General features: G+C 47.5%; 1 protein-coding gene across 1 annotated transcript in view; it reads left to right on the top strand.

The window, feature by feature from the left end:
- Positions 1-7296: 7296 nt before the first annotated feature.
- LOC146182295 (bone morphogenetic protein 4-like) overlaps positions 7297-27995 on the top strand; it is an 81926-nt gene continuing 61227 nt past the window's right edge. The window contains exon 1 of the mRNA XM_084577386.1: positions 7297-9160. Coding sequence (XP_084433512.1) covers positions 8794-9160 — 367 coding nt within the window. The 5' untranslated portion in view covers positions 7297-8793. The remainder of the gene's footprint in view (positions 9161-27995) is intronic.

The raw sequence follows: 27995 nt of genomic DNA, 5'->3' as shown, positions 1-27995 counted from the left end.
CTCTCAATTTCACGCTCCCGCCTCTTTTCCTCTTTTTCTCGCTCTTTCTGCTGTATGAGCTGCTCCTCCTTTTTTTGTTCGATGAGGTTCCATGCTTCACTGAGCTCCTCATCATCGGCTCCCAGATCAGTGATTGCCTTTATAATCAAGGGTTTTCGTGCCAAACCACTTGTATCAATTCCCAATTCCTCACACAACAGCAACAGGTCCGGTTTCTGCAGCTTTTGTAGGTCCATGATCGCTCCGAGTGTCGGCTACTTCCAAAACAACAGTGCAAACTACCAAACCTAAAGGCGTTTCAACACTTTTTACCAGTTCTAAAATCTAACCCTGTTCTAGAACCTGGTCCACATCAGAAGAAAAGCCAAGCACTCACCCACACATGCGATCGATGTTCCGAGCTGCTCTCTTGTTGGCCGATTGTTGCGCCTGCTTGTTGCTTGAGATGCCACCTCCGATCACAAGATGTTGTGGCTTGTAGCTTCAGATCCACCTCCAATCACCAGATGTTGTGGCTTGTAGATTCAGATCCCACCGCTGCCACCAGTTGTCGTGACGCTGGGGCTATGGCGACCCGGCCTTCACTTGGTAGCGTGCAGAGACTCCGGGTTGAAGAAGGACTGAATCTTCGAAGTTGGTAAAATATGTACAAGCAGGTTTACTGGCACTTTGAGAAAACGTATTTACAAGAATATTTACATGAAGAAGAAGGGTACATCAGCAAAATGACAAGCGTTAAGAGTTCATAGCGAGAAGCGACTGGATGAGCCGTTTACCCAGGGCCCAGAGCGACATTTCGTGCTCTGCAGCGTCCTTAAAAACCCCCTATGTCCAGCCCCTCTCTGAAGATGCTGACCAACCAAATCCAGGGCACGCCCCTCAGGTATCGGCATCCAATCGAACACATCACTGCACTGATGGTCTGAAGCACTGACTGGTCCGGCAATCATTCGTTGGGCGTGATCACTTGTTGGCGGGAAAAGCTTGGGAACGGCGAGGAGAGGAGGTACATTTCTATTCTTCAGCAAAGAAACCACAGGCTGGTTCTGACAAGGGGTTTTACTTCTCAGAAACCCGAGTGCACGTGGCGCCGCATAGGGCTCCCAACATGGTCCCTTTTCGACAATTGCAAATCTTTCCTGCATTCCCGGGAAATCACTTAATGGCCGTATGAGTCATGCTCCTTTCTTGTCCTGCACGTCAGCGGACATGTCACTCTGTCGTCTCCAGAGGATAGGAGGCATTCATCACTGGAGGATAGCACTTCTCGACTGGAAGGGTGAACAAAAGAAAGAAAGCACTTCCTGCTATTTCCCTCAGGGGGACGTTTCTTTGTGTTTTTCCAGACGTTCTCTTGACAGGGTCAATTTGGCATTTGCAGGTTGTCCACAAAGCAAAACATGCTTACAAAACAGGATTCCTGGAAACAGGCTCACTTAGAGCCATTGGACCATCACCACATATTCACAAAACTTATCCATGCCCACAGGCGAACAATAGAGCGCGCAATTGCGGATGCTTGGTCGTAACACTGTGTTAAGTGTGCCCCAAAACAAGAAAGAAATGACTCTTCGAAGTCTAGTCACGCGCGCTCAGCTTTCTCACGCGAAAGGTCCACTAGAGACGCAAGATATATTCTGAAGGTACCCACAATTCGGCCGTGTGCACCTAATCCGATACTCTCGCAGTTCTCGAAACTTTGTATCCGCGTACACCGCACTCGACCCAGATTTCAGACTGGTGTCCGCACTGATCGCCCTATCATCTACACAGACATAGCACACCAAGTTCCTCATTAGAACGTTAGATTAGGCTACTTGGTACCGCATGTTCGCGACACAGGAACACGTAATATCCGAACAAGGAAGACATAAGAAGAAAAAAAAAACAGCTTGACACTTAAACAGACGACGTAAGCCGGCCACGCTGCACTTTACAAAATGCAAGACGCAGAACTTCTTCGCCCAGCTGCATGCAGACTGCATGATGTGCAACTTTCATCAAAAAGGCTTTGCTTTCTAAAACCTCATGCCTACGCCATAGTTAACTGCCCTGCATACCCGACCAAAACCATGCACTAATATCTCCTCTATTACTAACCAGGGTTTAATAGCTCGGCATTCTCTACGCAGGTAGGCCGCCTTTCGCAATGCAGCAGTGCATGGATAAGGGCACGGCTTCTAAGTAGACGCTTGTGCCATGGCTGACGAATACGCCAGAGGCTATTGAGTCTTGTTTTACCCTGTGCCATGATGCAGTGTTCTTCAGAGACATATTACAGCGAACGCTTAAAAAGGATATTGAAATCACGCCGTAAAGTATTCGTTTCCTGCCTGTTGTGAAAAACTCTGCTATGCATTATGTTTTATTTATGTTGAGGAGACTCTTCAATTTGTGGAAGAACACAGTTTTGCTATCTCGAATTTCTATAATCGTCGAAGTCTTTATTTCGAGCAGTGCGCTTTGGTGCAAATAGTACATGCTGCCACGGAAGAGCTGCCTAGTTGGCTGCTAGTATGCATGTATTTCCTGGAATTTTGATATTTGTAATAGTGGGGATCGCTGAGGTGTGGCGCGCTCGCATTACGTATTCCTGTGATTTGAGGCGTGAGCTAGTCGTGATCGTTTTTGAACATTTTCTCTGCAAAAAAAAAAAAAAAAAAAAAAAAGAAAAAGGTGAATCTGCGGTCAAGATGATCGGCTATTGAAATCGAGGGCTAGGGTTCGAACCGCTCTCCCTCTCTCTATGGCTTCCCACCGGGCACCCTCACGCCAGCGGCGATACGGCTCGAGACATGAGCAGGTGCCTTTGAGCTGTATTCTTAAGAATAAAGGGTAAAAATGAACAGTAGACTCTTCCGTCAACTCTCCACCGACGTGAAGAACCTGAAGTTGTTTTTCGTGTACTTTAGATATTCTATTGTTTTTACTGAGAACGAACCCACCGGAGTTCAATAGGCAGGCTGCTATATTGAATTCTTTTTTCGAACTGAGCTTTTTTTTGGGAACAGAAGGAAGGACGAAGGAGAAGCTATACCCCTTCCTTTGGAGCACCATATATAAGCGAATCTGGCGTGGTAGACGATGGTACAACAACGCGTCCACGGCCAAGTATGGGACAGTATTTAGAAACATTTCCTTGCCAGTCAGCGAGGGATCCGCGAAGAATAGGAACCCGTAATGGCTCGGGAGAGGTTGATATATAGAGCGCTAAGCCTCGGAAAGTACATAGCGGCCGCCTAAGTTGAAAAAATAACAGGGTTTCCTTTTCGAAGCGACCTTCGAGGTTGTCACTTGAAAGACGTTTGTTCGCGTAAACGCCCTAGATGGCGGCCTCCCGAACTCCCCCAAGGGCACGGGGGGAGTGGTGGGCAAAGTAATCAGGATGACAGACTATCGAAATTTGCCGACAGGAAGGCTTCCACAGCGGGAGCCAATCATCATCAAACGAGCCTCTCTCTTCCGAGTGTTTCTAATCATTGAAGAGTAAGCGTTGCCACTTTGTGCAGTCCTTACCTCGGCGTAATCACACGTCGTATTTTGGTCTTCGGCAACCCAAAATCAGAAGAATGCTAGTGCCATCATAATCGAATGCGGCAGTGTTATGATAATAATGATCACAGTATAATTCGGTTTGCCGCCAAACTGGACCAATACCCAAGACCCACTTTAATTATATACGTGTTATCGGTCACTTTTTCTTTAAGCAACATTTGCTGTTGGGCTAGTTGGTTCAAATCCATATTTGGGAACACAGCGCGTTCTCTTGTGTTGCGTCCTGTTCCGCGCTGTGTTCCCAAACACTTTTTCTTTGCTTTCTCTATGTCTGTTTATGCAGAAATGTGTAAATTAATAAATTTATCAGCTGGTACGTGCCAGCTGATTTATTTATTGTGCAAATTCGGTCCTGTACAGGACCGCATTAATTGCATGGGATAGGGGAGATTTTTATGCTGCACAGGGTGTAGCCGGGCTGATGATGATGAAGCGGTAAATGTGTAGCGTAGCTACAGCAAAATGCTTGTCCAGTGCAATATCAGATATAAATGGTATTATTCTCTTTTCAATCAACCTTGTTTCAACTTTTTCTTCTGAGCCTGTCGCTCTACACAATACATTCTCTTTGTTCACAGGGCACCAAAACGGCACGAAAGACAAAGATTAAACGACTTGCGGCGCCATACGTTCATGCGCCATACCGTCCCGTCTTGCTGCTCTGTGACCAAAATGGACACTATTACCAACTCGCCAAACTTCCTGCTTTACTCAATACATTCCATTACCGCTTCCCGCATCCTGCCTTCACCCTGCACAAAAACTGCCAAATGTGTGAAGCCTCAGTTTGAAGTAAAAACATTTATTAGAGTAAATCATAGAAGTCATCTGTAAGGGTAAATCCAACTGTTCGCAGCTTGTTCCCATCAGGATATATAATCGTCCTGCTTTTTTTGTGTGTAATTTTTCGCCGATAATTGCTCTGGACGGAATAACTGGTGGAAAACAGCACACTTGTAACCTAGTGCTGTATGCCGCTTCCTCACATGTAAAGCGAACTTTTTTCTTTTTTTTATTTCACTGTCATCGGTCAGCCTGCCAAGAGTTCGCCACTTTTCGGGTGCGACTGAGGAGGCCTGAAATATGCCTGATACGAACTCCCTGTTGGCGGCGTCAGCCGGGTCCGTATATACCTATTGCACGACATGTTTCGCCGCGGACTACAGGACTAACATGGATTAAGCAACGAACTCAACGAGGGGTCTTGCACACATTACTCAATTTTCATCCGAGGCAAATACGCCGATAGCGCTTCATGCTTTCTTTTTTTTTGCATTTTGAACACCGCGTTGGGCTAAACGAGATGTATGGTTGAACGTCTGTCGTCTTTTATTAAAGGTGCGTATAGTTGCAACTGTTGTGCACATTCCCACCTCCTTTCTTGTCGTAGATTACAGTAGAAATATGTGCTAAAGGTTTAAAAATTGACTCTCAGCAGAGATTCCGCGCATGTTGCGCCAATATTGCACGAGGGACGCAAGAAAGGTAGAAAGCGGGACAGGGACATACAACCGGAAGCCCGAGAACAAGACCGATTCGATTCTCTCTCCCTCTCTTCCTCTCTTTCTACCTGCCCTCGTTTTTCTCTTTCTCTGCGTCCTTGCTTTCGACGTGCAACATTGGCGCAATATTTATTAGGTCATTTTTGATCCACAGGAGATTTCGCATTAAAATCCGATTCCCCGGCGACCACTGCCATCTCCTACTTATAGAAAGTGTAAAATTCTCCCTGCACATGAAACTAATGTCTCAACTGGCTTTGGCTCGCATGCCCTGTGAGAGCAGCGGCATACTGATACTCTCAAAAAGCGAAGCATAGGTTGCCTTGATTTTCCGTCGCGCATAAAGGAAAAGAAAACTACAAATAAACAAAACCTGAGCGCTGTCTGTCTTCGCCCTCGCGTTGTTGTTTCCTTTTTTTTTTTTTTTTAAGCAACAGTGGAATAAGAAGCAGCCCTCCCACCTACATGCACTATTCCAGTGGTCCTAAGCAATGGACGTATCGGACCCCTTATGGACCAGTGCAGGTGCTGGGGATCCCTTGAGACCAGGGGAGGGGGGGGGGGGGTACCTTCCAACATCGTACTGCTCGCTCGTCGGAAGCCCGAAGACGCTTTGTATTGCAGCCCCGTCCACCAGTGCAGTCAGAGATCGAGTTTCGGTGATGCCGACATCAATAAACGCCGTAGACGCCCTCTATATATATATATCCCTTTCTCTTGCGCGTGCTGTCTGTTTCCGCACTCCTCTCGCGTTTCTTTGGATTTGGGATGTGCTTTTAACCATGCAAAGCTGTGTCTAGCTATGCCAGAACTATTGAGTGACATCTTTGTTCTTATTATTTGCTGGTCTATTGATGTCATTATTAAAGCGAACTTTCATAATTGTGTGCAGTTCATAGACCTTTAACCTTGTTTCCTTGGTGATTAATCTTATGATCTGATATATTTTTGTCTAAGGCCTCTTTGCCACAAGACACAAGAGCAATGCAGCAAAGCATACTTTGTAATTGGCGTAATTTCTTGTTTTTCTAACCGTTCACACGACCCCTACTATCACTGTTTAGCCGTCCCTTGTCTCACTTATTTCAGCTTTCTTCAGATCGAGTTAAATAAAGTAATATATGGCAGTTACCGTAGTCGGCACTAATATTTCTCTTTCCTGTTCATTTCACCAATAATAACTTCCTCTAGCAACAGTGATTTCTAAAGAAGAAACCAACCAAACACCCACCGCGCTTCACAAGATTCAACATAGCAGAGCTTTATAACTACTGAGCTGATCATAGTGTTAATTGAAAGTAGGAGAACAAACATATTTCGCACATAGCTGAGGGCTCGAAGATGACAACGAATGTCGTTGAATAAAACGTTTCTATTTGTGGCTCTTCTGTGACATCACTGCCGAGTGACCTCAAGGCCTTTCACGTTTTCCGGCACCATTTGCACATTCCACGAGTGAGCGACGATGATGGCCACATCGGATATACCGCAGCGATGTTCGAGTGACTCCAGAAGAACGCGGAAAGGTCCCGACAAGCCCTTCTACGACCTTTTAGCGGTATTCCCTTTGGCGGACTCATCAAAGAGGGTGGTCCCTCATCATGCGGCCCTGCTGGTGAAATGATAATCCACTCGGCTTGCCGTGGTTCTACTATGAGTCAGGAATTTCCGCTCCATAAATTGACACTGGCGCAATCAAATACAGGGTCAAGCCAGTGGGGATTGCTGAAAGTGAGGGGAGAAGAAGGGTAAACATATCTCCTCCGTTAAATGCTATCCCATCCGCATTTGCGCACCGTCCTTACTAGTTAAATGGGGAGGGTGCGTTGCGTGCCGGACTGCCGGTGGGTGTGCAATCAGACGCGCCGGCAGCCGCAAATCGACGCCCAGGGGAAGAAATGTAATTTGTCGCAACTCGTCCTTTGCTCGTTGTGTCCGTGTTCAAGTCTCCTCCTCGATTCGGTAGCAGTTGATCTGGGCTTCGTCTCTTACCCTTCTGCACACACGCCCAGTGTTTGTCTTTTAAGCAGCTGAATTCCTTTCTCATCGCCAGTGGGTGTGCTGTGTGTACAGAGAAAAAGAGGAGGCCGAAAGCGAACGGGGAAGTTCAAACGTCACGTGTGCGAACCGGCCAATGGCAAACCGCAGCCGGCGCTCCACGTGACGCTCGTACGGAGAACAGGCCTGCGGGAGAGGGCGAGGGAATGCGGCACGGTGGGAGGCGACGTGGGGTGGGAGAGGAGGAGCCGCCTCTCCGTACCTGAAAACTTCTCTGCCGGGCACGTGCGGACGTCGTCTCGCGCGCCCCGTCGCCTCGAGCGCACGGCACGAGCCACGCAGACCGGTCTCGCTTGGGGACGGGCTTCGTCGGTCCGACCGGCACAAACAGCAGCACGCCGCCGTTCATCCTGCCAAGAGCAGTACCCGCCGACGACAGTCCAAGGATTCGAAGCCGGTGGGCCACCGTTCAAGCAAGCGTAGGGGACTTAACGAGGGCGGCGCAGCCTAGGAGACATGCCTGCGGCGTCTTCATCGTCCTGCTGGTGGTGGTTCTGCAGACAGTCTGTGCGCGATAGGCGGGACATTGAGGAGAGGAACCCAGCTGGCTCGCTCCTCCTTGTCCGCTAGACAGTGCAGCTGGGCGTTGTCGACGGACCCGCAGGCGATGTGCTTTGCGAGCGATTTGAGTTTAAGGCACCGGATCCATTTTTCCAAGCGCCAACTTCGCCGTCAGCTCTTTCCTGCTGTTCGCCGTCGCCCGAGTGGAATAGCAGCCACCTCCGTGCTTTCGTCGTTCTCGGTAAGAACAGCAGAAGTGTCATCGGTTCGTCGTTTTGCTTCACGACCTCGCCGCGCCGCAGACAGCGGTCGACGACTGTTGAGTGTCTGTGAGACCGTCAGTGACGTGGAATCTTCTGCTGTTTCGCCATGCGTGCCGACGTTAAGTGACGAGTCAGTGATCGTTGGTGCTTAAGATAAACGTTAGCAAAAACTAGGTTATTGTCATTTGGGTTTCGCTTCGCTGTGCTTCGCCTGTCAACGAAGTGTACGGCTGCGGCACTGCTCAAGGGCCGCAGGTTTACCGAACGGTGGACGTCTAGCCCATATTAGGAAGTTGGCAGCAGTTTCGTTCCTGGATCCAGTGCTGTATAGTGACCGGTGACGTGACCAGTGCGAAATCTGCGTCGGTTTCCCTTGACTTGGTGCATGGTCCAAGAAGCAGCGTTGAGCACATCTTGTGGAGACATTGACGCGCATAAGCGCGCATCGAGAACAGCAAGTAAACACGCCCGTCTCACATGTGGCTGTAGATGCCGCTGCGGGCTTCAGTAATTTATATCTAAGAAGGAAAGGCTCACACAGATTTGTGTGGACAGTATACGCAAGTGTTGGCTTCTAGAGCGGTTCCTCTGAACACAGCAATCCAACTGACCAGTGCTCGTGGATACTTCCAAGCGTCTCAGCCTCCTTTGCGAACGTCTTCAGTACTTGTGCATCATTGCTGACAACATTCTGTCTGGGAGAAACGCTGTGGTTGTTGAAATAGTGTCCTCGCTAAAGAAAAAACTAGCAAAAGTAGGCGGAGTTTCTGCGATAGGACAGCGGAAGAAGGACTTCGGCGAAGGAGGCTCGGTGATCGCAACAGGAGTATCTCCGAAGGAGATCGATTCCCACTGAGAAGGCGGAGAGGGGGCATGCGCAATCAGGCAGCGCGCCTCTCGGCCTGATCGCGTCCATGCTGTGTTCCGTCCTGGCAGTGTCGTGGGCGCTTCTGGTGGCGGTGGTGATCCCTCCGTGTCGGGCCAGGGCCGTCATGGGTGGCCGCGAGGATCCCGACCGCGCCCGGGCCATCGAACTCATCAAGGGCCGCATCCTTGCAGACCTGGGACTTGCCAGTGCGCCCACCGGTGCCTCCTCGGGCGCTCAGGTGGCGGCCAGCAAGGTACACTTGGAACACATGATGCGCGTGTACCGTCGAAGCCTGCACAAGTCTTCCGAAGAAGGCGGCAGTGGACGGGGCCGCGAGCGTGGCAGGGGCAGGAAGGGACTTGCCCGCGGCTCTGCGAAGGAGGTCACGCACTACTACAGCTTTAAGAACGAAGGTGAGTCTCAATGTTAACATTGATTTGTTGCACCAGATGTAAGGAGTGTAACGTATACCTGTACTACCAAAGACTCTTGGGTTTCAGCGGTAGAGCCCGGCAGGCAGCGGGAATGAGTTTGATTCATCATTTGCGGGTGCATTCAGCGTTGTGCCCCTGTTATATTGTTACGAGGCGGCAGGTCCAATAAGAAAGGGGACAGGACATAGCCGATGGGGTGGCGGGTCTAGCGCGAGCGCGCCTGTCCACGCCAGTGCCCGCTTCTTCTTCCTCGCCCGTCACAATATATATAATTGGATTAATTTTGTACTGACTGCAAATATTTTTGTTTCATTCTAAGCGTTGTTAGTAGCACGCATTATTATTATTATTATCATTATTATTATTTTTAAGTACGTGCATTAAGATTTTTTACACGCTCTCGCCTTTTTTCTAATTGCATCCGCTCCTGTAAAAGCCCGACGCATGGCTGATAGTATAAATAAATAAAATAAATAAAGCAACGTTTGAAATCAGAAAGTTAGGTGGGCAGATCAGGTTAAGCTAGCAGAGGTCAAGTGGACGGAGCAAGCATAGAACCGGATTAAGTGGAGAAATATGGGAGAGGCCTTCGCCCTGCAGTGGGTATAGTCAGGCTGATGATGATGATGAAAATGAAAACATGGCAAGGCACTACACAAGTTTGGTAAGGAAAGCAAGCCGATACTTAAAAGAAAACTTGTATTTAACAGAATGCTGTTCATGTGATCCGTGACTTAGGGATAGCTGGCGATTCAAAAGAAAGACAGGAACCATGGTGCTGTGTTGTTGTTGTTGTTGTTGTTGTCCAAATAACTTATGGCGCTGTGGTTTTCGCCTTTCCGTGCTTGCTTCTCTGTTTTTTTTTCTCTCTCTCTCTCTGTTTGTTTGTAGCGCTCATCTGATAGCTAGCGGGAGAAAAAAGCAAAGGTCACATGGCAACATACAATTCAGATTCAACATTAATATCTTCCACATAATAAGCAACATCACTCTCGTCCTTTTTGTTCATCTTTTTGCACTCTTGTCATAACGAAACGGCTGGAGCATGGTCCTGAAACCGCTAGAACTTTACACAGTGGGTTAATTGTACACCCTTAGTCTGATTCCACATACGTGTCAGAAACGTTCCAGATGCAAGTGGAACTTCCACAGAACTGGAACATTTTTGACGTGTATGTGGAACCAGATTAAGAGTGCAGGTAAAGTAATCAACGTTTGTATCGTCGTCATCTTCATCGAGGTTCTCCCTGTTGTCATTCCGGTGCACGATGACAGCCTTCGAAGCGTGTTGATGAGAAGTTTGTTACTTGCTATCGCATTGGCCGGCCGCACATTTTCAGCGGCGGGTTTGTCGAAGCCAGTAGATTATCTCCGCAGCTGTCCAAAGTAGAACTTCCAGACAGGTCTACGTGACGCAAGAGACACTGTTCCGTTACCCTGGGCGGCAGGTTTTACCAGTCAAGATTTCGTGTTCGAGCACCTTGCAAACCTCCAATTGTGTAATCAGAATAGACTGTGTACAGGCAGTCAGTGAATCGTTCATGTGAGCCTCCACTTTGTTTCTAGAACAAGACATAAAAGCGGGCAACACGAGTAACTTAAGCATATCATATATCTGTCTTACTGAACCCCAAGTGACGCTGTTCCAAGTAACACGATGTTGTTGTTTTTTTTTTTTTGTCCTTTTTTTGGGGTTGAGACGGGCAGGGGGGTAGTGTGTGCCCTTTCCGCGTACGAATGCTTCTGTGTTTGCGTGGCTACACTCGATCACGGAAGAAATGGACATGGGCAGGACATGTAGTGCGAAGAGAGGATAACCGATGGTCGCTGAGGGTAACAAACTGGATTCCAAGGGAAGGAAAGCGCAGCAGGGGGCGGCAGAAAGTTAGCTGGGCGGATGAGATTAAGAAGTTCGCAGGGATCAAGTGGATGCAGCTAGCACAGAACCGGGTTAAGTGGAGAAATATGGGAGAGGCCTTCGCCCTGCAGTGGGTATAATCAGGCTGCTGCTGATGATGATGATGACTCGATCACGGCTGACTGAATGACCGTAGTCTCGCTGTCAGTTGTAAATGCCATCGGAAGCAGCGTATGACAGTGTCGCCGGAACGACCCTTGAAGGCAAAATCAATTTCGACGGACAAGATAGCGTTCACAGCAACTGTAGTAAGTTCTCTTTGTATAACGCCTATCTGCGACAACTACGGTGCAAGTCAGTGCCAACTTGGGCGCTGCTGAAATAATGAAATTCGAAACAGGAGCGCTTGCGAAAGCGATCAAGCAATAAAAGTAAAAGCTTTGGGCTTCAGTCCAATTCCTTTTCACCGTCCGCGACGGTCACGTTCGGAGCGCGACTGTACTCGTTTCCTTGAACTCGGCGGGACCTTCGCTTTCCTGCACCCGAGGGAACGTACGCCGAGGCTGCTTTCGAGCTGCGCTGAGCGTGGAGTCAGTCGGCAGTGTTAATCTGCTTAGTGGATCCGCTCCGCTATTCGCCTCATAGAACAAAGCTACGGTGCTTGTTTGTCTGGCACACAGGGTCGTTCCTCTCGGAAACAGCTCGAGCAGCCTAGTGTGTTGGTCTCGGTGCGGGCACAGGACAAACGCGTTGGTTAACCGCAAGCGACGTATGTCAGGCCACACGCATTCGTATGCTATTTAATATTCACTAAAATCACCACGTAGCTGAAGCTCTGTTTTTTTTTTTTTTTCAAGAATACACTCCACCCTATCTCTCTCTCTCTCTCTCTCTCTCTCTCTCTCTCTCTCTCTCTCTCTCTCTCTCTCTCTCTCCCGTAAATCACCACGTAGCTAAAGCTTTGTTTTCTCAAGCAAACACCGCACCCCTCCGTTCTCCCCTTACGGGACGAATAACGTCCCGTACGCGTTTGTTTCGATTGCTTTGCCATGTTGGCACCCACGGCAATGTATGTGTACCGGAGAGCCGGAGGGCACCCAGATGTCGAGGGAAAATGAGAAAAAAGAATTAAACATGGCTCAGCTCAGCTATGCTGGATATACGTCGCGAAAAGCAGTGACTACCTCTGGATCAGAAGAAGTTATATTTCTCCAGACTTCTGCGCCGTTCGTCGGCAGCTAAACTCTCCTTGGCTTTCATGTCAAGCTCGTCTAAGTTCACTGGCGTTCTATAATTCGTTTACAGGAAAGGAAAGGTGCCGCATCTGTCACTCGCGGAAGGCAAGAAGCGCCGCCCGGCGGCGTTGGAGCGCACCCGTTCCCGCTTGGTCCTCATAGCTTACGGCAGAAGGGTGACGTCACATCCTTGACGTCATATTAATTGAGTGACTTGACCTAGTCCTTGGTACTTTCAAATTGCGCGCCAATCGCAGTCTATCTGTCACGCGCGGAATCCCGCTACCATCCTCACGGTACACAAGCGGAATTATGAGCAGCGCTTCACGACCCGCGGCGTGGTACAGCAGTAAAGCGCTCGGTTGTGGATCCAAGAGATGGAGGTTCGATTCCCGGATGGCTACTAAGTTATTTTTAGGCCTTGGCTGTGACGTCACGGCATATGGCATACGCGAAGCTCGGCTCTGACCCTCGTAATGAAGCTTTTCGCTTCAAACACCTGCGCCTCTCCTAGTGACGTCACTCGGCGAGTTCGCGCATGCGCAGCTGTGGCTTTTTCTGACGACGATGCCACGCTCACCCCGGTGTTGACTAGCCTAGTAAAGCTTTTCGCTTCAAAGAAGAGTCATGCAGTATAACGCGTTGGTAGACCGGAAAGCGTGGCGTCACATGGTCCATAGGGTCACGAAGAGTCGGACACGACTGAACTGAACTGATCGCCTGGTTATCGTCGGGCGCACGCAAGGCATACGCTCCAGTGCGGCCCCCCGGAGCTGGGCGAAGTATTTGGATCGGGCGACCCCATTAAACAATCAGAGTGCACGCGTACCTCGCGCCTGTCGAACTTTTAAAAGCAAGGACGCTGTTTCTTACCGCCGCCTTCCCTTCTCTCTCTTTTTTTTTTTTTTCCCCCTGCGACTTTGCCCGCCCCTGTAGGCGCGCTAAGAATTTCACGCTGGGTAAAATATAACGTGCCTTGTTTACCCGACTTCGCGGCCTTGCCCGGGGCGACGCGTGCTCTTTGATGGTGTGGCTGGAGCAGTGTGATGCGAGCTGGCTAGCGCCACTTAGAGGTCGTCTCGTCCATTGTGTCCGGGCATTTTTCGCGACCACTGTACCTGCGAGTAATAAACTACGAGAAGCGAAAACCGCGAGGCCATTGTTTCCGCGTGCGTCATCCGAGTGGTGTCTCTGTTGCGCAGGGGTTTTTCATGCCTAAAAACGCAACGTCGACACCTATTCCAAAAATTAAATAGAAAAGTGTTCAACATTTTTTTTTCCTTACTGCGAATAACTTTGTTTATAAGGAATTAAAATGACCAAACTTGGCTGCTTTCTGAGTTCTCATAATTGGTCAAGAAAAGTAGTACACGCATATTAAGGAGCGCCGAGAACTCATCGTCAAAACTAAATATATATATATATATTTTTTTTTTTTTGTCATTTGCTGGCGCGGAACTACGCTCGTTTACACTTTAGATGACCTACACCAGACGACTATAGCTTATGCAGTGGGTGGTATTAGGACATGCCTTCCGCAACTTTTGACAGAGAACGCTTGCTTTGAGAGAAGTATGAAGAAATGTGTAGTGTGTAATACTGTGATGTTCGATTATTTGTGTGTGTGTGTGTGTGTGTGTGTGTGTGTGTGTGTGTGTGTGTGTGTGTGTGTGTGTGTGCGTGTGCGTGTGCGTGTGTGTGCGCGTGTGCGAGGGGGGGGGGGCGAGTGCTGACGTTCATACAGTCTGAAATGCTCTAGATAGTGTAGTCCTTTTGCAGGATTGTATTTATCTATTTTAGCAGCCTCTGATCAACATGCGCTGGTTAAAGAAAACCCTTTAAACAGCGAAAGATTACGGATTACTTTCGATCCCGTGTATGGTACTTCGACATACACTGAAACCTAGAACGCCTGCGGTGCAAATTTCACACCAGTCAAAACAATGCATTCGCGGCAGGCTTCGAACCTGTCACGCTATACGCCGCAATGACTGGGGCCATATCGGCGGACCGCAGGTTAACAATACTCGGCCAGGACTTCGTACGGCACCGAGAGTAGTGAATGACAGCGACAAATGAAATTGCGAGCAACGAACATTTTGTAATTTTGTAAGAAAAACAAAAAAAAAAGAAAGGGGAAGAGGCAAGGGTGCACCTTGAAGACCAGCGCAAAACAGACAAAGGAAAGACGAAAGAGAAAGCGACACGGTCGTGGGCTGACAAATGACGCAAAAACACTTGGCATGACTCTTCCGTCATTATTCAATAGGCCTTCAAAAACCAGCCGCGGACCGACGGCGGCGGGATAAAAGTGCTGCTATGGAGAAAGATAAGGAGCAGGGAATAAAAATATCTCCTAGCAAGTCTGCGTCGATAAGTCCGCGTCATTTTTTCTCGTTTCTCGGCAGAACGCTCCAACTGCGACTATTAATCTAAACCTGATTAGCAACGCTTTGAGCGGCGAAACACGAACGTGCCTCTCAACTTCGCCTTAAACGCGGAAGCATGCCCTCTTGGACTGGTTTCTGTAACCTCTGTTCGTCAGCCAGAAAAACTTGCGGAGCAAATGTCTCTTGTGGCCGCATGGGCTCTGGCTGACGAAACTACATGCATTGCCGGGCACAGTTCGCCTTCGCTTAACTTCCAGTCCTGAATGGCCCCCGCGAAAGCATCATTCTGGTCTCAGATTATCTTTTCTCTCATAGCCTGCTATTCCTCACTTTATCAGAGCTCCTTTCGGCACTCTTTTCGGGTTTCCGTGAGTCGGATGCCGAAATAGAAAACCGGAATGGCGGTCTGATACGCACTCGGTCCGAATCAGCATGTGTTTTACGGAGCGCTGTCTTCTGCCTAGTTTATGCGAGTGTTACGCGTAACCCGAAGCCAATACAGCAAGGTGTGTCTGCTTCCTCATTTGGTTTCGGTGTAAAAATGACATATTTTCCCATTGCAGGCTAATGAAAAAGTCCATACACGAAACCTTACTGACTACTGGACATTACAGACGTCCTTGCAAAATGTGGTTTGTTTGTCGCGTCTGTTGGGAGTTCTTCAAAGCAAACGACTAGTACGAGGCTTTGACAGACCGAGTTTCAGAAATCTGCTCTGCGCTCGTTATATTTGCTTCCTCTTGCCAATCGTACAGCGCTTTGAAGAATGCCGCTACAAACCAAAAGGTCATTGACCTCAAATGGAAGAGTTTTTTTTAGTCACCGATAAACTAGTAGTTATACGGTAACGAGAGGGCTGATGCATGTGCCGCGGCCGCCTGCAATGCTCAAGTACAGAAAGTGAGAATTCCACACAATGATGCCATAAAATTCATACGAAGAACACTGAGACAAAGGTGGCAGGATGCGTGGGATAACGAAGTTAATAACAAGCTACACCTAGTAAAGCCAGTTATAGAAGAATAGAAAACAAGCAGCCATCAAGAACGTTTTATTGAAGTAGTCTTATGCCGCCTTCGTATCGGACACACCCACCTGACTCATAACTTCATTCTAGCAAAGATAGACAAGCCCATATGCGAAAACTGCGGAGAGGTGGTAACCACATCCTAATATCCTGTATAAAACTCGATCAGCATAGAAAAAAGCATTTCTCCCAGTTCTATGACGACAACCACATTCCCCTACGCCCTAGCTTACTCTTAGGAGAAAATTCACTGGTTAAAACGTCTTCTCTCGTTGATTTCTTAAAAGATGCCAACATCCTAAACCTACTCTAGTGTATTAAAATAATCGCTTGCTTCCTTTCACCAAACAGATATGTAAACCCCGAGCTTGGCGCATGATGGCCTTAACTGCATATGTGCTATAAAACACAACACCACACACATCGCATACAGAGCTGCCGACATTCGAAAGGTTATGTCCAATCAATCGGGCATGGTTTGGTCCCTGATACAGTGTACATATTATTTTTGTTCCCCTTTGTTATCTATATGTAACCGAACGGCTCGTATTTTTTCCCCTGCTTTTCTCCGCCTGTTGTGAGCGACCAAGCGTGCTGCGCTCCGCTTACTATGGACTCTGCGGGCGTTATAAACGACCGGTCATTTTTCTGTCTCGCGTTCTCCCCGCGTCTTTCTTTCTTTCCTTCTTTCTTTCTTCGCGGCGCGGCTTGTGCCTACCCCTTCCTCCATCAAGAAGCTAACGGGCGAGGCAGTTTTTCTCTTTGGCGACAGAAGTGCTATTAAAACACGCGTCCCTCTCCTTGTTTGCTCGTTACAAGCTCACGGCGAAGGGTGCGACTCGTGCGCCGCCTCGCAGAAAAGCGTGCACTGTGAAGAAGGCTATAGATACAAATGAAAGCTTGTACACGCTATTACCTGCTGTCCGTAATCAAGGCAGACGACTTCGCTGAGCGGACGGAACGCCGAGCTAAGCATAGTTTTCGCAGTGCTGCACGGTTTTTGATTATTCTGAGTGTTTTCTAAGCCGGGAGAAGATTAGAGGCAAGGTTTCGAGGGCCGCCGTTCGTACCCACCGGCAACCAGTCGCCATATATCTGAAAAGCGTTTAGAACGGGAAAAAGAAAAGGAGGATGTATGGGGACAGGCGTCGGACGAAAGTGGAGGCGAGAAGACAGAGCAGTTCGCAGGGTTGTAGGTATTCATTCGGCTGATCGACGATGCAGCGGGCTCGTCCGATGTGTCCGGCTTGACAGCGATGTTGTACACCGAGTGGTTTTTGTAGAGTGGCTCGTCAGGCTGCCCTTGTAGGATCAAAAGCCGCGCTGTTCTGTGATTTCGAAGGCCGCCACTGTAATATATCTCAATGACCATTGACTACTTCCGTGTGCGCGTTTTCACAACCAGACATGTTCGTTCGGTTCTTGTTGTTCACTGGTACCGACTCACAGTTGTGATAAAGGGCACTTTGGTGGGCTTCTATATGTTTCCCCCTCTCTCTCCCTCTCTCATACACAACAACACCTAGTATTACCCTTTTTATTTGCTGCCAGTTCGAAGTATCAGGCAAGATAATCCTCCAACCTGCAATGTAGTTTGCTGAAACCTGTGGCGCTACATAGCGGCCGACGGGAGCTAACAATGAGGCGGCTCTGAAGCAGACGCTGTGTATGTTGCGGCCGCTGTGCTCCTTTTGCGTTCACCTTTCTTTTTATCCCATTGAGTGTGATTCACTCATTTAATGGCTTCAGTGGTCTCGTGCGATACTTCGACTATTACGACTGCGAACAAGAATAAAAATAAGCGCAGGGGCGGCGAGAAAGACTGCCGCAATCGCAAAGGAGACCCAAGCGTACCGCTTACTTGGGGGAACGTGGGAAAAATAATGAGAAAAGAGGATAATGGTTGCGAGAGAGTAATATTCAACTGAAATTCGTTTTCTTATAGGGTCGATGGCGTACAGACGCCAAGAGGTTAAAATAAGACGATTGCCTGCTAAGCGGAAGAAACTGTGTAAACTCCTGACTCGGGGCTCCGCACGCTGTTTGGAGCATTCTCCTCACTACTCGCTTCGCGCAGTAAACTTTGACGTGTACTTGGTATATGCTGTACAGGATCGAGTGGCATTGTCCCTCTTTTAAAGGACGTAACACCCAGAAAAGAAACAAAGTCGCGCAGCCGCAGCATCGAATTCCAGCCGCATATTTACCAGAAGAGAAATATATATATATATATATATATATATATATATATATATATATATATATATATATATATATATATATATATATATATATATATATGTGTGTGTGTGTGTGTGTGTGTGTGTGTGTGTGTGTGTGTGTGTGTGTGTGTGTGTGTGTGTGTGTGTGTGTGTGTGTGTGTGTGTGTGTGTGTGTGTGTGTGTGTGTGTGTGTGACCTTGGGTTATCTGAATCGGACGTTTAATGCGGTGTCTATTCGGAACCTTAAAAGCCAAAATACGTTCGAAACTTCAAATTACATATTTGGATAAGCATAATTATCTGTAAATTAGTTCTTAAGGAGCTGAAAGAGTTGAACTGGCGGTGTGTGGAGGCCTGTGATAAAGTGTACGCGGAGCAGGAACTTCTTTCTGCAGTTCCGCGCCAAACATTTCTTCAACCGACTGCTCAAGCTGCTCAAGAGTTTCTTGACCCAGACCGTTCCATCATTACTAGCAACAGTAAAAAATAATCACTGTAAGGACGTCACTTAATTATGGAAGCTTTGCAGTTTAGTGCCAACATTGTCCTTCGGCTTTCCCCACGCTTGAGGTACGGAGGTACAAATTACATGCCCGTTTCCGCTTAAGACGCACGCTACATCCACACAGTGCTTACAATCGCCACGACATCCGTAGCGGGAACCGCACCCGTCTTCCTGTAACCTACGCGACCCTGTCAAAAGCTGCCTCCCACGAACAAGTGTTCGTCATGATATTAAACTGTAAAGCGAAACCGCGAGGAAATTATTATGCTGCTGTGATCAAACTACAGGAATAAAAAAAAAAAAAAGAAACAGGTGATCAATCTTTTCTCGGGTTATTTCTGCACTTTCAATGTTTGGGTATGAGGTGTGAACGTAATAGGTAAATGAAAAGTTCCGTTTACATTAGCCAACATTTTCCATTCATTTAATCATTTCTTAAATCTTCATCACATATCCCACTGGTGCCCTGAGGCAATAAATATCGTTACCAAAAAAAAAAAAAAAAAAAAAAAAAACGCTCCGTTTACTCACGGGAAATTCAACGTCGTGCGCGCGGTCGTTCCATCGCGAGCGGCACACACTTCGTGGTGACGTCGGCACCGTTCACGTTCTAAACATGAACCTTCTAGAACAGGCGGTGTCCTTTCGCCAGTATTGGCGTTCGAAAGTAAGTCTCAAGACATTCGATTGCCTTAAAACCGCAGAAAGTGACAGCCGACATGCTTCCCGCCGTACTACGCGAGTGCAACCCTACCGCGCTGGCCGCCTCAAATAACTCGGCGCTGCCGTTTGCGGCGCTGAACGCTGCGCTCTACTAGCGCCGCCTAGCCATTGCAGGTTGCCTTAAACATCTCTTATCTCTGTCCCATCAACATCGATCACTCGCCTCATCCTCGTACTCTTCGAATATCGACGCTGTCAATGCTCTCGTCACAACATGCTGACTTCGTTCTGACAGCGGGGGTAGCAGAGAGGTGCTCAGCCGAGGCGCTGCTCACTCACGCGCTGACATCCGCCACAACATGCCCCTCACACCGTCACCAGCGCCTGGCCCACGTGTGTCCACCAAGGCGGCGACGGGCGTCCGCAGTCGCGTTCGAGGAATGCCAAGAAGCGTCGGAATTTCGTTGCGCGAAACCACACTTCCTTTTTTTTTCTTGTGACTTTATTTCCAACGCAGATTGTCTCGCTGCAGTCACTGCTGTTTAGTTTCCGTCTCCAACCTTTTTTTGGTAACGGGCGGCCGCTGTCCGGTAGCGGGCGAAAGCTGCCGGCAGCCACTCGACGACCACGGTAGGTTCCTCGTCAGCACACCCGAAATGGAGGCAATGGAGGAAGGGAAGCGAGGGAGTGGTTGCGGATGGCTTGTTCTGGCCTTACAGAGGACCCGGCTATTCTTTTTTTTTTTATTTTTTTTTTAAGAAAACGGGCTCGTTCTAGCGCGAGCAATAAAATCTCCCGCGATAGGCGCTGAACAGAAAAACAACGATATAATAAAAGACGTCAGTGTCTGTTGAGGGCAAAAAGATCTTGAACGCTGAGTTTGTTGGAAGGAGAGAGGGAGATGAAGAAGGCGGTGAAGAGGGGGCTAGCTGAGCCGTTGGACCGAAGTCACCAAAAGGCAAACCACATGCGCTTTTCCGTTTGTTTTGGCTTCGGTAGGTGTCTCGTCGGTAGTTGGCGAGGGGGCAGGTATTTGGGAAGGCTGTGGCGTCGCAGTCTTTTGGCGGCGAGCAGCGCGATGTCGGGCTGGATAAGGCCGCATACCTCGTCGCCTGCGGTAGACGCGCGCGTTCGTGCGGCGACGGCCGCCGCTGAGGCGGCGACGACGCACTCAGCGCCGAACGCCCCTCCTCCTCCCCACCTTTGGCGATCGTATCGTTTCTTAACAGCTTTTTTCATCTCTGTTTGTCCACTGGGCGGGCGTCGGCGACGAGCGGTGCCCTATTCCCTGCGGAGCAATTCGTGGAGGAGGCGCAGGCCTTTCCCCGGCCGCCATCACCCTCTTCCTCTACTGTGTGCTTTGTCTTGTGCCGGAATCCTCACGACACTAGACGGAGGCGACGTCGCGCTCTTTTCCAGTTTTCTCACTTATTTTTTTCTTCTTTCTCTGCGGTTAGTTGGTATTTACGTCCGTTCCTTGCCAGCTGTCTCGTTCCTCAAAGTCCATGTCGCCCAAGGATGGTCTACGTATTTAATGACGATCTGACGGGATACCGTGCCGGTCTCCTGTCATCGTTGTTGTATGAAGAAGCCTACTTGTGCAGTCGCCAAGCGGGATTTGGTGTCGATTTGGTGTATATATATATATATATATATATATTGTGAGCCCTCCACGGATCTTCTTTCATTTGTACATACCATGATCTTCGTCTTCCTCTTGTACATACCATCATCATCGTCCCGCGGCGCCGGCTCCGGCGCGCGCTTGGGTTTTTTCTCCATCAGATTAAACGCTGACACGGCATACCTTGCCTTGCCTTCACGACCTTGCCGTCTGGACTTGGCCTTCTTTCACTATATATATATATATATATAATATAAATGGCAACAGGGGATACCTGCCTGGTGGTGAGCCTAGCATGCTACTCCTGATGAGAGTTGAGGGATGAGGGTGACACATTGTGGGAGGTGAGTGGAAAATTAACGAAAAAATAAACACTGTCGCACCTTTTCACAGGCACATAGTCATACACAGATGAGTTTTAAAAGGTCTCGATCAACCCTGTGTCCTTAAGAAAAGTTAATAAGGCCTTTGTAGCTTGCGCAGCCGACGACCTGTTGCACCAAGGACCCAGGAGATCCTGGATCGTGAAAACGGAGTTTCCGCCTTTGCGAACTCGTTCGTATCCTTCAAGTCCTACGGGACTATTATAATTGCGGCATGAGAGCGCAGAGCTCTCGCCACTGAACCTATCAGTTCATCAGAAGACTGCATGCAAAGGTATGACTGAAAGGTGCTCTTCAGTCGTGGACGCTTGCGATGTTTAGGAATTTCCTTGTTATAGTTGTGCCAACGTTTCGAAGAACATAGGGATGTTCTTGGCCAGGACATTCCCGCGTGACTCATTATGCGTATTGCTGGAAAGAGCGGAAAGGAACGGGAGTCGTGGATATCAAGGTAACTAACAGCTGAGGAGAAAGCAATGCTTGTAGTTTCGAGCAACATACATTATCACTGTGCTAGCTTTATTGCATCTGTTCTAGCAGCCTGTAGGGACAGCTCTGCACCCCTTAACTGCTGTGGCTAATGAGCTCATTTTTACGAAAGGCTGTGTTGGTGTGCAAAAAGGCCTGCACGGCAAAAACGAATGACGCACATCCTAAGGGCAATACCGTAGGTAATGCTTGCAAAACCTTTGGTGCACGTGTCATTTATTGCGGATCACTATTTGGAAAGGGAACAGGTACCAACCCACCTAGATAGGGACTGACGAAGACGGACGCGCTGCTTTTGCCACGCCACATGGTGGTGATGAAACTTCGCTCGCGAGGAGAATGGTGCAATAAAAAAACACAAGCTTCAGGTGCTGTGGGGACAATTAACAAGTGGAGAGAGAGAGAGAAGGTATTTGAAGCACGTTCGGCCTCTCTTTTATTTCTGGCCTTAATGATAAAACGGCTGTTCGTTCTAATTGATGCATCCAAACACTTCACGACGAAGCCCGCCAGTCGAGAAGAAAACCAACGAAATAAAGAAAAAGGGACAAGATAAAGAAAGTGTGCGGTGGAACACAATGGGATGTACGTTGCGTGTAAAATGATAGTTCCGAGAAGCCACGGGACACGACCCTGAAGTAGCGCGGCGGGCATTGTACGGGCAACGGCAAGGAGGAGCTGTCCTTTTTGTCTCCTTTTTTCCTCTCTCTCTCTCTCTCTCTCTCTCTCTCGTTTTTTTTTGCTTGAAAAAAACGCCGTTTAGAGAACGAGACCTTTGCAGTGTCCTTTTGCTGCTGCCCATGCTTTTGCAATGACGTAGCGTTGCGGCTGTGCCTGCCAAGTGTTCACGCGAAAACACACATGGGCGTTCACAGCGGAATACAAGACAAGGCACCGACTACGCGCATTACTATCAGAAGGAATAACAGCGATAGTTGCACGAAGGTGTTCTCTACATAGCCAGATTAGGGAAGAAAACTCGACGAATGCAGCGCAAGAAAGCAAGTACTTAATCCTACTCTTAACAAAACGAAGGACGCAAAGACGAGATAAACACAGCTTTCGTGCTCGTCGCTTCTTGCACCTTTCTCTCGTTTTGCAAAGATATCTTATTCAGGGCAAGTTTTGATGCAGGTTCCGCGAAGACAGGGTTGGCGTAACCGCGTAGCGCTAATTGGGCAGCATGATTTGAGTTCATCAATTACGTTACTGTCATGCTCCACGCGCTGTGGTACGGGGTCGTCAAGCGCATTGTACTTGACGAGAGTACAGATAACTATGAATTAAGAGCATTTTACAAGTGCCCCTGCAAATTGCTGTCGCTAAAACTCGCGTCACCCTTCTGTAATATATTGCTTTGTACGCCGCTTTCGTCTGATATACATCATGAACAATCCAAATTACTAGCGAACCAGATGCGGAACTTTTAATGAAAACGACGAAGAAAAGTATATATATGTTTTTAAAGAAAAAAAAATTAGAGGCCATTTTAAAACTAAAGACGCGATGGCTTCCTTACCGTCATTTTTTTTTTTTTTTTTAATTTCGCGAATTTTTGGTATTGAGAAACTGGCACAGGGTCTGGCAAGGAATGAAACGCCTTTATTCAGTTTAGTTTCTTAGGGAAAGTAAGGCCCAGTATCTCTCACTACTCACTAGACACTTAAAGTTACAATTAGGGGCAAACAACGCTCCTTGCTAGGACACGCAAGGCGAGTGGAGGAAGGATTTGAAAAATACTTTCTGCCACTGATGCCAATACTTGATGACACCGTGAAAACAAGCTTGGAGAAGCCCATCAGCATGCGAGCGATAGAAATTGCTATAAATGGTTTGACCGCTGGAAAATCGCCTGGTCCTGATGGACCGGGAGCAGCTTTTTATAAAGCTTTTAAGGGGGAAGTAGCGCAGGCACTGCATCGAGTTTTGAGCGAGGAATATGATAAAGAAGAAACGCCGTCGTCATTTGGGACCCCGTCAAATTGTTCTCTGTGAAATCATACTGGCCTATAACACAATGGGGATTACAATGAAGTCATACTGGCCTATAACACTTGCCAATGTGGATTACAAAATCTTCATGAACGTCCTAGCGGAACGCTTGCAGAACGTAATTAAAGATATTGTTGGGCCACATCAAACATGTGGAATTAAAGGGAGAAGCATATATACAAATATTCACATAGCTAGAAGCATTTTGGAATGCTGTGACGTGTTTGAAGATCACGTTGCAATGTTGCAACTAGACCTGGAGAAATCTTTTGATCGGGTTAGTCACGAAATTTTATTTTAAACACTGGATATGTAAATGAAGGCTCAGTAATATTAGAGTTAAAATGGCATATGCAAATTGTTTCACTACCATTATTGTAAATAAGGAAGTCACAGAAAGCTTTCAGATAAGATCGTCAGTAAGACAAGAATGTCCACTTTCTCCTCTGTTATTTGCCATATATATAGAACCGTTTTGCTTAAAGGTGATTAAAAATGAAAGGGTCCGAGGATTTAGGCTTATGGAAAGCGAAGTAAAGATATTGTCATATGCTGACGACATAGCTGTTTTCCGTCAAGATCAAGACGGCGTTTCAGAAGCAATCAAAGATGCTTGTCGATTTTGTAGGCAAACGGCCAGCGAAGTCAACTGGGACAAATGTTTGGGGGTGTGGCATGGGGTTTGGTGTAACGCGCCTTCCCTTTTCGAAAATGTTTCTTGGTCTGTCACACCTGCGAGGTACCTTGGAGTACCGCTTGAATACTACAAGGATACGAAATATTACTGAAATGCTGAACGTGAACGTGCCCAGTCAAAAACAACAAAGTGGGATGGCCTTGATTTATCAATGTTCGCGCGTTCAACTGTATGCAATTTGTTCATTGTTGCGAAAGTCTGGTATGTTTTGCAAGCATTGTCTATGTCAAGGGTTAGCGTCCAGAAATTTCACCGATTGCTGGCGGTTTTCGTCTGAGGTTCAGTTTGGGAGAGAACAAGTCGTACAAATTTGTTTCGCTCGGTAAAAAGTGGAGGGCTTGGTTTGGCCCATTTATTTTACGACAAATAGTATCTTGGTTTATGTTCTTACGGAACCAAACCGACCCTTTTCTGTATACGGTTTTTTAAGTTAGACTGAGCCAAGACTTACCCGAATTTTTGGTGTCCTCTAGCAGCTTTAAACACAGAAGACTGAGTGTTTTCTTTTTTTTTTTTTTTTTGCGTGAGGTTGTGGCTTCCTTTAACATTTTAAAAGCGAGATTCTCAATGGAATACCTAAGCGCTGTAACCCAAAAGCAACTGCATAAGGACTTGCTTGATGTAATGATGCCAGTGCCGTTGTATCGGCTGTGGAGGGGAAGGTGAGGATGTCCTGAAAAGAGTTAAAAAAAAAAAGAAAAAAAAAAAGATGCCAATACGGTCGTCAGCAAAAAGATTTTCTTCCTATTACACAGTGGTACATTACCTGTTAAACCGTGGTTGAGGGAAAAAGGTGTCTTTGTTCCGCGGTCGGTGGACTGCTTGATTTCTCGTAAGCCGGAAACCATATATAGACCATATTTTTCCTTGAATACCGGGATGCAGTCTTTTTGTGGGATATCTTGCAGAGGACATTAAAAAAGGACTTGCCAATTACACCCTATGGTATACGGTTCCTGTCGGTTCATAATCAAGGTTGTGTGCCATATGACTTATTCATGTTACTGTGCCTCCACAGTGTATGGAAAACGAGAATGGCTGTAAGACACGCGGACGTGGATGCTCGCTCAACGAGGGAGTATTCCATTGAGAGTATCAACAACCTGACCGCCATCTATAATACCCAAATTGAGAAACCTGAATGGATGCCAGCTTTGAGTGAACTGGCCAACCTAAAGCGTTTTTGAAACTTTGTGAACCCTTACTTTTGTTAGAGCGCTTTGTGGCATTATACTTTGACTTTGCGCCACTGTAAACATCACTGTTAACAGGAAATAAAGAAAAAAAAGTCAGGAGTGGCGCTGTTGGTTAAAGCGCTCGGCTAGGGATTCGAGGAATGGAAGTTCGATTCCCAATGGAGGCAGGACTTTTTACGATGTCATCAGGATGTTTGGCAATTAAGCGACACATCAGCGTTAAGATCCGACGCACCATTCCTGCGTACATATTGAGCGCGGGATTTCGTTCCATGAGCCTAAAAAGGATTTCGCCTTAAAGTGGCATTTCTATTGGACCTTTTGTGAGAAGAGAAATCGCACAGTGAGACAACTCGGCGAGGTAGTTTGCCAGCACTTTCAAGCATAATCGCCTAAATGGATTCCCCCTTCACTGAATTTTCATTTAATAAAGATTCTCCTCCTCCTCCTCCTCCTCCTCCTCCTCCTCCCCGTAACAGTCGTATCAAACAGCGTTTCGAGGGTATAGCTGTAAGTGTTCTTCTTTTGGGCCTCTTTACACCACCCATGAGGCGAAGCAAAAACGGGCTGCAATCAACAACGACGGAAGTTTTCTTTTCTTTTTTTTTTTTTTCTTCTTCCCCCCCCCCCCCCCCCCCCCCCTCTCCTTCCCACCGTCGAAGCGGGTAAATTCGGCGGCAGTTCGCACCGCTCTATAAAAGAGAGGCAGTAAACCGAAGTCCGCGCTTCTTCCGCGTCGCGAGCTAAACAGATCGCAGCAATCTAATTTTAGCTAAAATAAAGAACTCTGCGGGGTTTTAGGTGCAGAGTGCTAAAAATGGCTCGACTACCTCGCCGAACGGGTTGCTAGGGCTGCTGGCGTGACGAGCTAAATGCACAGCGCAATAAAGGAGCCTATAGACGAAAGCACGAACAAAACAGGCGCTTCTTTCCTGCGTTAGAAATAAGAGCGACTGGCGGACTATGGCGTGTTTTTTTTTTTTCTTATTCCGAATTAATAGCGCTTTCCCTTATTTGCGGGCCTGGATGCTTCAATGGCTACTTGATGATACGAGGTCACTTGATGTCCGGGTTTGTGATGTCCGGATTGCGCTTGCGTCGACATCCACAAGCAGATCATTGTCGATGACTGAATAAATTAGCAAACGCAACAGCTCCGTGTCGTTTGTCAACCAGAACGGGAGTGAAATTGGGAACAAACGAACTCATCGATATAGACTTTGGACAGCAAAACATCATTGTAGGAAATTCGCCGCATCGAAGAAGGCGAATTGTACCTGCTCTTTTTTCTTCCCAATGACGAACAAACGAAGAATGCAGAAACAGTGTATACTTTGGGGGATTGTTTAAGGGGATTTATTATAGCCTGGCTACTAGTACGGCTTAAATAGCCCACGCGTTCTTTTGCCCTTGATCTCAACTACCATTCCTGTTGCAGCTCACGCAGAAGGTGCACGCAATATACACGGCGCTTCTTCACCTGTGCGACGTTTGTTCCCTTGGCTTTCCTGTTCTAATCTTCCTTATCGCGTTTAACGTGTATTCTTATTAGGACTCTTTCTCCGCCTTGTGACGTCAGAGAAGTCCCTTGATATGAAAAGTCGTTCGCACGTTGTGTAGTAACGTATAGTGTGGAAACAAAAATATAGGGATAGAAAATTAGCACTATAACAACCATCCGATCTGTACCTCTTTCTATGAGTGCATGCATGTATGTGCATATATATATATATATATATATATGCATATATAAAAATGGCAGGGAAGGAGGGGGGGCGGGGGTAGAAGCTCGAATTGTTTCAGTAGGGCATAGACGTAAACGAAATGACACAACAGAAAAAACGATATATATCATTTTTCCTACTATGTGCCATGTCATACACGCATATATATATATATATATATATATATATATATATATATATATATATATCACTATATTCCTAAAGAAAGGCATGGCGAATATAAATACCATGCTCTTTTTTGTTCTTTCAGGAATAGCACGCCCACTTCTTAGGCACGAAGTCCCTATCCATTATTTTTTTTTTTTTCGTCCCTGAAAATAAGCTTTACATGAGAGACGTGCACTAGGCTCGGCGGCATTGCATGATTTCGAAACAGGGCGGCGGTCATCGCCACCACTGGCCGTCGCTTTAAAAGGCTGCATGGCTCAAATGCACAACGCATTCTGTTTGGTTATTCATGCGGGGGCGCAGAATGCATAAAACAGGCTTTAAACGACGCAGCGAAAGGCATACCGCAGTTACGTTCGCGCACCTCTTTAGCACGCCGTTTGAGCCGACAGACGCATACATAAGCGCTCCTATACTTTCCTTCTACAGACAGAGCGGTAGCGAGGCTCGACATTTCTGGCTCTTTGAAACAAGCTGTACATCACTTCGCCTCAGTGAACAGGACAAGAAACACCCGCTTGTAGCTGCTAGATAAGTTCTACTATCGACGCCCATCAACAGGGCTTTCGTAACTCGAAGACGCAGGCACATACGATCGCAGAGCTTAATGTACAGATAGA

This window comes from Amblyomma maculatum, chromosome 8, assembly GCF_055883805.1.
Source record: "Amblyomma maculatum isolate TAMU_Amacu chromosome 8, ASM5588380v1, whole genome shotgun sequence".
Lineage (NCBI taxonomy): Eukaryota > Metazoa > Arthropoda > Arachnida > Ixodida > Ixodidae > Amblyomma > Amblyomma maculatum.
The sequence above is the reverse complement of the archived record's forward strand: the minus strand, read 5'-3'. Positions and strand labels throughout refer to the sequence as shown.